The sequence below is a fragment of the Thermobia domestica genome, chromosome 2, assembly GCF_964235325.1.
Source record: "Thermobia domestica chromosome 2, izTheDome1.hap1.1, whole genome shotgun sequence".
In the NCBI taxonomy this organism is placed as follows: domain Eukaryota; kingdom Metazoa; phylum Arthropoda; class Insecta; order Zygentoma; family Lepismatidae; genus Thermobia; species Thermobia domestica.
In genome coordinates, this window is record NC_137455.1 from 327,065,413 (window position 1) to 327,078,327 (window position 12,915).

Sequence of the window (12,915 nt, forward strand, 5' to 3'; positions counted from 1 at the left end):
CGGACATCTGTACTGTAGCAGAATCTCTAATCTGAAAACTTACAGTAACTAACTAGAAGGGATCTCTCCAAACTGCACATTCACTAATAGTGCAGCGGACTGGCTGGCCGAGATCCTATATTCAAGAACTCCTACAACGCACAGCCACGAAAGATGGGGGAGGCTGCCTTTTTTTATATGTTTTGGCCTGCTAAAAAAATAGCTACAAAAGTTTCCTTTGATAATTTTTAGCGCCAAAAGCTCGAATGAGAAATTCCAAGCAAAGGAGACAGAATACAATGAGACGTACCTTGCAGGTCTTGATTGCATATTTCCCACCGTTATATTTGGATCGAAATATGACCAATAATGAAAATTGTGATGGTTTTTTATTGTTTTAGAGTTAATCTTTGCATTCCTACCTCGCTCTTGCCTCCATCATCTCTGCACTTGCACCACCGACCTCCAAACTTCATACCTAGTGGCAATCGTAGCTCTGTCTTCTACGCTCTTTATGCCAGCCGTTTTCCGGTTTCACTTGATCAACTTCTGAAATCATAAGTGGTAAATCTCACATTAGTAAACAGTATTACACGCCAGTTAGAGCTGATGCTAGTTTCTAGGGTAGTCTAAGTTAAAAATGGGTTTTGAATTTACAACCACCCTGTATTTTGCCTAGTTTCACGAGTACGAGAAGCAGCTGTATCATTTCAGATTGTGCTAAAGCGTGAACAATTACCCCTCCTGCCCTCCCCAACAAGGGCGCCGAGGGGGCCCGGGACACCCCAAAGCTTATGTGGGCCCCCATGTATTTTTATAAATATATATTTCATATGTATTTTATTGTTATATATATTATGAATGCCCCCCCCCCCAAAGTTACAGAGAAATCGGCGCCCTTGCTCCCCAAATGACACTCCTAACCGAAAGATACAGGCGATAAAATAATTGGTACTCAACTACGATTATCAATGCACACTGTACATAATAGCATTGTAATATCTGAATCATAAGAATTCATGTCGAATGCATAGTCATCTTTCACGCCTTGTTCTGCGTTTTAAGACAAAATAGCTATTGGCACTGGGTTTATCTAATTTGTAAGATTTATTCTGGAATGAAACATGGGAGCCCCCAAACTAGTTTCAATTGAGCACCGCGCCATTTATCACGAGTCGGAAATAAGTCTAGTCTAAAATTTACTTATTTCTCCTCCAAAAATCCGAATCTTCTAAATAATAATAATAATAATAATAATAATGTTCCATTATGTTTTCAAAGTTGCCTCCCACCACTAAGGAAATGAGGGGTTTATTTTTATCACAGGTGAATTTCTCCTTCTAATATATATATCATTGTGGATGATTTTTTTTTTTTATTCGATGCTTATTTCTCAAGATATTTTGGAATCTCAAGTTAAAAAGCTCACCTTATATATTAGGGTGATCTTTATTTTTCGACTCATGAGTTTTCTTTAGTCTCACTCCCTAATATGGTTCCATATCAGACTAAACTAACGCATGAGAAAAAATAGCTCAATTAAATAATATTAAATGATGTCTCAACCGACGTAAATTTTGAATGCATTTACAGCATACAATGTAAGGTAAAGGTTTGTAATAGACTATAGACTCTTGTAGGTTGGGAACAGCTGGAGGAAATGAGACAATATTTTGAATAGGGGTAATAGAGGTAGAACTGCATGTATTATTGAGTAATATAGTTATGGAGACCATCTTGAAGTTCACCATAATGTATTCAGGTCCAAAATTGTTAATATGAAGGTCATGTGGCATGCCGTTTCACGGTAACTTTTCACCACAACCACAAATCTTTGATTATTTTAAACTTACTTTTAATTTAAAAGACAAGCTAGAAGAACATACAATATGAAGTAATAAACACTAAATTATTAAAAATAAGTTGTGTATCACATCATTTGTATAGACAACTGTATTTGTGTATTTTGTTGTGTCAAGACATTTTATTGATTCATAAAAACGTTTCCAGTATCCTACAATTTGATGATTAAAAGCTCGATGACTGGTAATGTTCATTCCATATCGAGAAATCCCTTGTGGCTAAACGGTTAGTATATTCGTCTTTGGCGTGGGAGACCTGGGTTAGATTCCCGGCGAGAGCTCATGTGGTTCGGACTCCACATTAAACTGTAGATCCACATCTCATATACCATCCCTGCTGAAATGGACGTTAAGCTAAAAATCCAAGCAGATCATCCTATATCGATCCACCAAAGAGTATAAAGAATAGTAACAGGTCAAACTGCAAGTTCAATCTCTGTCGTTACGGATGACACAATTTTACATACTTTTTCATTTGAACTTTTTGCGTTGACTCTTGCCCTTTGGTGTCCACTTATCAGGAGTTCTTCAAACAATGGAACCTGTCCGGGGTCAGACTTTGTGGATATCCTATATATCTTGACTCTATGAAGTTGTTGTTGACAAAAATGGCTCAACCGTTTAATGTAAGTGACAAATATATTAACGTAGCTATACCAATGAACGGTTTAAGTTGTATTATTATTATATACTACGACTGGTCCGTAGTTGGACCTTGGCTATATATATTTTTGGTGGAAAACATATAACCACACAATACCTCAGTTCGTACATATATTCGCATATATTTTAAATAATACTCATATTGAAGATAACTTAAAGAAATATACACCAATCTCGATTTTACACAACTCTATATTTTAAGATAATAGCTTGTATTACTTTAAAATTCACAATTATACGTCTATCTATAATGATGTCTCATACAATTATATATCAAGGCTCGCGTTTAGCATTCTGATTGGCTTCCTGTCCGTGACGTCTTGTGGAAGAACTTTTGCCCCAGTTGACTCTTGATTAGGCCTTTCTGCTCTCATTTTTTCCAGGATCCTTTGCGGACGGTGACGTCACGTGAAGATATCGCCATGAATGTTGTAAAATAGAGGATTGCCCATACCACAAAATCATGAAGCCATACGTGTCCTATAATTGGTAATTTTCTTACCTGTGAAACGTTATTTTTTCCTCACTCCTATTTGTACACCCATACGTGCAGCATGTAACCATTTTGTAATATAAATCTGAATAAAAATAAACAACATACACACTACATGTCTACATATGAAGATTGCAATGTTTTGAGCCAACATACATGACGGTCACTCAGTTACCTAATAGGAAGAAGATACATATGGGCAGATCTTTTATTTTATAACATCCTTGGGTATAACGAGGCATCGTTCAAGATAATAAGTAAAATACTGCTTACACAATTACGCTACTTGGTATGGGCAAAGTTCCTCCACAAGACGTCACGGACAGAGAGCCAATCAGAACTCTAATCGCAAACTGGGGCTACCTGTTATTTTAAATACTTTGCTTTTTGCCCATCTTGGAACAGTATACCAACTAGCGTAATTGTGTATGCAGTATTTCACTTGTTCCATTGAACGATACCTCTCGATACCCAAGGACGTTATAAAATAGAGGATCTGCTCATATATATCTTCATCCTAGCCGCACATGTTGGCTCAAAATATTGCAATCTTCATACGTAGACATGTAGTGTGTCTGTCGTTTATTTTTATTTACTAAGTTGTTGCTGCAGATTTATATTAAACAAATGGTTACATGGTGTAAAATAGGAGTAAGAAGAAATTACCCGAAATAAGCTTTCTCAGGTAGGAAAATAACCAATCATAGGATACGTATGTCCGTGACGTATGGCTTCACGATTTTGTGATATGAGCAGATGCTCTATTTTATAACACCCTGGCAGTGCCTCCACGTGACATCAAAGTATCCTGGAAAAATGAGAGGAGAAAGGCTAAATCGAGAATTCCAGATTATATATTATAAACTAGCCTTTGGCTAGCTGGGGGCTCAGCCCCCAGACTCCCCCGTTTGTTCGGCGTACAGCTTCGCTTTTCTTATCTATCGCCCTTTGCATCAACACTGAATTTCGTGAACTTGCTCTTCATATTTCTTGAATCTGCCCATCCGGGGGCTTCACCCCCACACACTGTCTTTCCTCGGCCTACGGCCTCGCACCTCCTGAACCCACAAGTCTAACGTTTCTTTTTCCTATTTCAACTATCTAAAAGATAAGATTTTGTATCCCAAGAAAACGCTCATTTAAATAGCATTGGAATTTCTTCATCCCCCTTTAGACCCCTAAAAAACTAAAAATATTCAGTATTGGCAATTTTCCTGTCAGTTGGTCCTGAAAGGCTACACTCATGCCAAATTTCATCATTTTAATCATGTCTGAAGTGCCTTAAACATTTTGGGGTGTAGAAGACGTCCCATACAAATAACATGGGAAAGATTTTTCAGTTCCCTATAAAACTACACTACGGTTGGAAATTTTTATTTATGATAATTAACTTACGTAACGCTAACAAAAACGTACAAGCATACCGAATTTCAAGAGTTTATTCCAATTCCAAGTACCTAACACGTGAGATTATAAGTCAAAAAAGGCCCATTTAAATAACATGGAGAAATTTTTCGCTCTTCTTTAGACCCCCTAAAAATTAAAAATATTCACTTTGATAATGTTCCTGTCGGTTATTTCCGGAAAGCTACAATCATGCCAAATTTAATCATTGTAGCCCTACAGGAAATGTTCAATAATTTGTCAGCTCATGTAGTTAGGATATATCCTTGACAAGGAATACTATCACCATAGCAACATACTAATAAATATATTACTTAATCCCAAGGATCTTATAAAATAGAGGATCTGCCCTTACAACAAAATCTTGAAGCCATACGTCACAGTTTCTCCACCCCTACTCTGCCCACTCCGCCCAATAGGATCGCAATGTTTTGAGCCAACAATCATGGCGGAAACGAAAGCAGCCAATCAGACGATGGTGGAAACGAGAGTAGCCAATCAGACGTGCCTATACTCGGTTGTTTGTTGGCTTCATCGATTTAATAGGATTAAGATACATATGGGCAGATCCTCTATTTATAACATCCTTGCTTAATCCACATATATTACTTACATTTTTCTTATTCTTTCTTCTTCTTTTACTTTGTAGTTAGTGCTTGTAAAGATAGCACTTCTGCCCCGATTACTAAAAAAAATATACAACGTACAATGTTATCGTTACAAACATTGTATCTGTGTTTTTCTCGGAGTTCCACCGTTTTCTGATATAACCTCATTCCACATTTTTGGATCAAAAGATCCAATATATTTCAATCAAACATTTTCTTGTGAGCCTTATATCTGTAGGACTACATATATTATATATTATATATTATAAACATATATATTATATAAATATAAACGTTATATAAGCATAAATAAATAAATAAATAAATAAATAAATAAACATATTGTAGTCAGCCCCAAACTATCACTTAATTCAATACGATGTGCTTATTCCATAGAAAATACGAAAACTCAATTTACGGACCATTAAAATTTTTTGTTCCCCCAGATCCAAAAACTAATTAGGCCTATTGGCCAAGATCGCAATCTTTTGACCCATTTTTTGTATCGTTTCTAAAATTATTTTCTGCGCAGTGTAAAATTAATCATTGGTCATGATTGCAATCTTTTCATCCATGTTTTTTCATCCATGCTTTTTGTTTCCCATGATTAATAATTTGTTTTTCATCCAAGTCCTTTATCCTAAAGGTACGACATTGAACTTGAAACTAAACTCAGCGAATTTTTTCTCCACATATTAATAAATACTAATAAATTAAGAGCAAAGTAATGCATTTATGTTTTATGAAAGATTTTAATTACCTTTTTATTACATATACTTTTAAGTATTTAAGCATTAATTTAATTTCTTTTAAAATTATAATATAGATATCACTGCTCTTTCAAAACATCAAATAACGACCTTTTCCCACATATTTCTTTTATACGATTCAAACTTCGGTTGTTGACTTGAGATCTTTTCTTCCGTCACTTGTCATCTCGCCATAAAATATATTAAAAAGCTAGACATTTATTTTAGACCTCAAGCTAGACATTTATTCTATACATGATTCACATACAAAATTGCATTCCATATATTCATATGTATGTGTGTTCCATCTTTGAATATTCGTGTGTGTATGCGTATTTCTCAAATCTCGTTTATGAAATATCTCTCGTAGCACATTGCTTCCGCCATTAAGCTTGCAGCAAGTTATTTATATGATATGTGGAGAATGCTCTTTTGCAACACATATGCGACTACTACATATAATAAACCAACATTCCTCGTTCTCCTACGCTACCTTGTTTATAAATTCCAGAGTTGTAGCAATATGGTATTTTCAGTTTTTATAGGTAAATATAAATATAAATATAAACAAAATGCGTGTAATTCTCATGTTTGGCAACTAGTTTGTTCACAAACTTTGCTTATGCTTGATTTAAAAGTAACGATAAAATAAAACACGTAGTAGGCCTACTCATGTAGCACAAATGCAAATTACCTGAGGAATAATCGAATGCAGGTAAGATAAAAGGAACTGAATTATAAATAGATTTAGTTTGTTTATCTGCTTTAGGCCTGTTAAAGTTTTACGTATAAGACTTTAGTTTTTATATATATTTGTAATTCGATTTCGTATATAATCAGGAAATGTTATTTGTGGTAAATTTCATAGGAAAAGAATTATAAATACGACAAATATAATGAGTAAAAGAAAATGTTGCTAAATGGACAAGAAAATTTTATTTTCGTTTTATTGTTCTTACTTATTGGTCTTTTAACTTGAAATTTGCCACATACATGTCTTTGCCGATTATACGCATACTAACATTATAAGAAATACCGGGCGAATTTGCTATCAAATTATATTCCTAGAAAAACATATTTATAGATATGCGACAATAATTTTGGACATGAGGACATGAGTGTACCATGAACTTCATGCATCTCGGCTTTGATTTCTTTCAATGTTAAATGTTTTAGAAAGAAGTGTTTAATAACCGCACGAAACACATTTCTTTCCATTTTTCTAAATAAACATAAGTTTGTTTCTTCAAACGACTATGACAATGAAACCACATGAAGGATATTGCTGAAACTTTAACAACAGTCTAGTGAGGAATGACGCTTCCTAAAACCAAACCCTTTTCATACTACGAGTGTCATCTTTTGGATTTTCCAATGACTTATTGATTTTCCCTTGTATATCTTCATTTATCCAACAATTTTGATCTTTCCCTCCCAATCATATCTTCACTTCTTTCGTGGAATCAACGTTTGCAATTGAGTTAGTTTGGCAAATGTCCGGTAAGGGACCAATGTTGACAGTTGGCTACTCGATCACTTCCCACTGTTAAATCTACTGCCTGTGCTACTGTACAGAGAGAAAAATCGATCACATTTAAAAGAAAACTCTGCAGATTTGGGCTACAGGCGGCTTTCCAGGAGCTGCTCTTGACACTGCAGGACTGCCAAATATCACCTCGATATCACGCGGCTCGCCATATCTTGATATCATGAGTACTCAAAACGTCATTTCGAAGCTCTCAAAAGACCAGTTTTGGCATTATCTTAAATAATTTCAAACTAGCACTCACTCAAACTTACGCTCATTTCGTGAGATTAAAGCCCAGGAACTCCAAACTCTTGGAGTTGGGCACATATGCTCCAGATGCACAATTAACTATAGTCCAGAATTTAAATGATACTTAGAGATATTTAATACTTTATTTAAATAATATTAGAATTTTCAATTCAAGAACTTACTTCAAGTGCCTAATAGCTTAAACTTCAGACGAGGGATGGTTAAAAAAATGAAATATTTGAGTTTTACGTCCCACGGTTATGCCGGTTAGGCTAAAGGAGACAGTGATGATGAGTAATGAATGAAATGATGGAATGAAGAAAGTGGGAGGAAACGGGAGAACCCCAAGGAAATCCACGCACACGGTGTTTGTCCACACAGCTCACTTGGCGGGGGTGGGATCGAACCCGGTACCCCAAGCGCCGGAGGTGAACGCTCTACCACTGAGCCACCGCGGCCCCCGTAGGATGGTTAAATTCAGTGTCTAAGGAGGGTAAAGCTGGGATTAAAATTTTGCACTATTCAACAGTCTTCAAACGTGTTACAGGGCTAACCCTGCATTTGACACAAAGTCGTGACATTTACGCCTTAGGAAGAAGAGGCGGTTAAAAATTTTAACTCTATATTATCATAAGATTCTTCTGAATCGCTGTCATAAAGTCATTAGACTTTGGTATTGTCCTGCTTTGAGATTAAAATCATATGAATCTACCCATTTGCACAAACTAAATTTAATTGACGTAAATATAGTACAAGGCTTCTTCATATAACTTATATAAGATCACCAATCATCCTCTTTATGTTCTCAATCCTTTTTTCTCTTTTCTCTTTTTCTTTCTTTCCTTTTATTTGGAAAATATACCCGGGCAAATTTTTAAAATATCTTAAGTTGTCCGAGTTTTTAAAGAAAACTGATCAAAACAAGATTACTTATTATAAATAATTTCTTAAATGAGCATTCGTAAGTGTGCAGTACGGTTTGTTATAACCAAAGAAATGAAAGTCGATTGCACAAAATGTTTGGAAGATTTCTTGTATGTCAGTAGGTTTGTGGAAGAGCACGAAAGATATCAACTTTCTGCAACGTTGTGGTAAGGAAAGTGGGCTACTTATTTCACTGCTGATAACAATGTCATGGTAAGTGCAAAAATTCTGAAGTTAGCACAGTACTGATTTGCAACTCCAGCAACTTTGAATGTATATTTTCTTTGATGCAATCCTAGTGAACAAAAGAGAGAAATAGGCTTACCGTCGAGGCTATGAAGATTACAGTAGAGCGTCGATTATCCGAACGTCGGTCAACCGAACGACCGCTTAACCGAACTGTGTACTCGCTCGCACCTGTTACTGTCCCACCCTACCGCCCATCATCCCCCTCACTCCCAAACCAAGTTTCCCACAGTAGTCGCCGCACTGAGCCACCGCTGGCGGAACATTGCTTCTAATGGGGCCTTCATAAGGCGCTGCTGACCGGCCAAGCCGCCAGTCGCTGTGTTTCAACAATCAGCACACTTCTGTCGGTTTGGCACTGGCTGTAGAAGTACAGTACAGTACAGTACAGTTCGATTATCCGAACAAACCAGTTTTCCGAACACCTATGTCCCCCAATTACTTCGGATAATCGACGCTCTACTGTATCTTGGCAGTACAGTCTTCTTGCAAGGATACTTCTTATACGGAGTTGTACTCTCATATTCTTAATAAATTGAACCTCTTAAAGGAAACTGAATTAAGCTGAAAAAACCTTTGGTTATTAACAAGAGTAGCCGGAGCATCAAGGAATAAAGATTGAAGTAGTAATGTTGTTTATAGAGGTATAAACTTCTTTACTGAGTTAGTATAAAAGTGGGTAAAAATCGGCCTTCTCTCGCCTATGATAGTCATAAAAAATATATGGGTTCACAAAAGTTAGTATATCATATGAAGTTCAAGGATTGAACGATACATCTGTGTAAGATGCATATGAAAAGTATTGTAGTAAGATACGTAAAGAACCTCAGAAACAAAAGCATGGCTGTTGGTATTCTGACAGTTTAGACGTTTTTCTCAAGAAACAAAGCATGGCTGTTGGTATTCTGAGAGTTTAGACGTTTTTTCCCCAGAAACAAAGCATGGCTGTTGATATTCTGACAGTTTAGACGTTTTTTTTTTTTTCAGAAACAAAGCATGGCTGTTGGTATTCTGACAGTTAAGACGTTTTTTCCAACTTTAACAATAATTTTAGTATGAGGGGTTTCATGAATCCCACTACATGATTGCTGTGGATATTAACTTTATTCTTTACGAAAAGAGGAGATCTATCATTGTTTCATGAAATTCTCAGACTCAAATTGTTGTTACAAGCTTGAAAAAGTGTCTAAACTGGCAGAATGTCAACAACTGTGCTTTGTTTCTGGAGTTCTTTATGTGACTTGCTACAATATATTTCATATGCATCTTACAGATATGTAACGTTTAATGCTTGAACTTCATATTTATACTGTATACCAGCTTTTATGAACACTTTTACCTTTTATGACTATTATAGGCGAAAAAAGACCGATTTTTACCCACCTCCTTCGTAGTCTTGATAGTGATATTAAGTTATTTAACGTTTATATACCTTTGTTAGAGTATTGTTTGTCAAATAGTAATACTTGAAATGAAGTGTAATTTTTTTTAGTTGTATGAAATTTGATATCCCTGTACGTGAGTAGATAATGAAACGAAGCATGTTGAAATACAAATCTATCATTCATTTATACTACTTGAAGTAAGTTTTGAACTGAGATGGGAAACCGTAAAATACTAAGTAATGATTCATTTGCTAGTAACATATAAAGCTTATGGCTAATTTTGTGGAAGTTCTTAGTCATAAAGCATCTTTTATTTGGTACCTTTGAACTTTGATCATAATTTAAAATGCTTGTGTTTAAACAGTTCCACCTTTCTTAGTTTCCTAGTAAAGTGCTTCCTACATTCTCTAGCCGATTACAACTTTGTTCTAATGTAAACTGCTTTACTCTTACAGGCAAATGAAGTTAAAATATTTAGTAAAAATCTAGAACGTCTGACAGAAAGACATCATGGCAACTGTGTATGTGTTGGCATTGTCTTTGATGTATACTATACCTATAGCCAACAGTCAGTTTGTTAATCCAGCTCCTTATAGACTTCCAGGAAATATTATTCCCGAAGAATATAAAATAACTATTACCACATATTTCGAAGAAAAGAACTTTACATTTGAAGGTTTTGAAGACATTATTGTTACTTGCACTGAACCAACAGATGTTATAAAAATACATGCGAAGGATCTCATAATCAACAGCAACGATATCTCTGTTTATACGATTATTCCATCTCCACTGCCCATGGCTATCAAAAGTGATGTGTTAGATGAAATCAACGAATTTTATGTAATAACCCTCACCCAGCCGCTGCAAGCAGGATCAAAATACGTTTTACATTTGTCATTTAGTGGAGTTCTTAACGATATTCTTGTTGGTTACTACAGGAGTAGTTACACAGATCGTACGGTCAATCAAAAAAGGTGAGTTGAAAACATAGTTGATTCACGAAATCGTAAGTAATACATTCATTCACATGCACTAAACAGGAATCGTACTAGTGTAAGAACAGAAGCAAATCTTCATTATGAGTAGATACTTCATTCTTTGTCCTGTTCACTAAATCAGATTTATGTTGTATGATGTTAAGTTTTTAGGGTTATGCTTTTTGGTAAAGAAAATTGATTATTTTCTATAAACTCAAGTGAATGATAATAAGAGAATTAGTGAAATCAATTAGAGGGAGAGAATATGATGCTTATGGATATGATTATGCTACGCTCGATTGATTGATTGTCTAGACCAATCATTTTCAGTCTTCGCTAGCTCATGCCCAATCCTATTTTCTGATCAACAATTTTCATCATTAAAATAATATCCATCTTTTTCCAGTTGAACTTAAGGATATGCCGAATTATGTCAATGCTCCTCCAATATTCAATAAACCTGACTTACAGAGACCGTGAACAGGCCGTGCAACTTAGCATAAGCAAATAAGATTATTGCTGGAGGTGTTGATGCTTTACAGAATACTATTTATAGATTCATAACTACTCGTATGCTACAGGGACTTGTCTACACTTCCCTCCCGCCTCGCTCCTCCTTCTTCTTGGCCTATTCTGTTTCTCCGTGTCGCTTCTCCGAGCGTAAAGAAGCGCTTCAGTGTTCTGCATGAGCCAATCGGAAATTTCTGATCTTAGGTTAGGATGAACAGGGATTCCTCTGTACGTGATCTCCGTAACAGTGCATGATTCTAAGTTCTATTTAAATATATTTCAATCTAATGAAAAAATGTGGTTAAAAAGGCAAATACTTCTTAAACTTTGGCAGATTGCTTTTACAGGTGGGTGGCAGCCTCAAATTTTGAGCCAACGTATGCAAGACGTGCTTTTCCTTGCTTTGATGAACCAGCACTGAAGGCGAAATTCAAATTAACTTTGGGAAGAAGAAATGACCTCGTCGCATTAAGTAATATGCCAATTCAAAGCACAGAGCCTATGTAAGTAACATTAGTATATAAATAAATAACTAGATAGGTATAGATATAGACCTAGATATTATGCAACGTATTATGCAGATTGTAGTATATACACGCATTATGAATAATAATACCAGGATATATACACTGACCAGGATATATACTAAAACTGTACGATCACCGCTACTTCTTGAACAAAGTCGATCTCACTCACTCAGTCAAGGTAATATTGTGCTTAGAATGGGGAAGTCCGGCGATAAATCAGAGTTTGATAGGGGCCAGATTGTAAGTTTGGGTGTGATTTGTGTTTAATGCTCCTTTCAGAAGCGAGGCTATATGAGACATGGATCTACAGTTTAACAAATGAACACAACCACATCAGCTCCTGTCAGAAATCTAACCAGTCTCCCGTACCAATGGTGCGCACGCTATTCACAAAGCCAGATTGTGATGTCAGTTGGCTGGTAACGGGCATCTCGGAAAACAGCGCAACTTTGCGTGTGTTCATAAGTTTCCGTGATTAGTGCATTTCAAAGGTGGGGAAAGAACGGTGAAACCAAAACCAGAACACAAGAAAGTGGTAGCCACACCTCATTAAAGAAGTCGAACGTTGCATACTGTAGCGGCTGGTACAACAGAATAGAGCACAAACTGTGGCACAATTAACAACATACTTTAACAGTATGTTTTAAAAAGAAGGAGTGTGTGTGAGCACACAGTTGCCCATGCACTGGTAGATGTGGGCCTTCACAGACGACTTTGTAAACAAGTAATTGCATGGCATCATCCATACCGACTGGATTGGGCATCGTTATTAGACAGCTGGTCAATGGCACAACATTGCATTGTATAA

The 12,915-nt window shown here is 36.0% G+C and overlaps 1 protein-coding gene across 1 annotated transcript in view; it reads left to right on the forward strand.

Moving 5' to 3' along the window:
* The first annotated feature begins 10,494 nt into the window (after positions 1-10,494).
* LOC145679518 (aminopeptidase Ey-like) overlaps positions 10,495-12,915 on the forward strand; it is a 76,724-nt gene continuing 74,303 nt past the window's right edge. The window contains exons 1-2 of the mRNA XM_081750097.1: positions 10,495-11,067; positions 11,928-12,083. Of these exons, the coding sequence (XP_081606223.1) occupies positions 10,601-11,067; positions 11,928-12,083 (623 nt within the window). The 5' untranslated portion in view covers positions 10,495-10,600. The remainder of the gene's footprint in view (positions 11,068-11,927; positions 12,084-12,915) is intronic.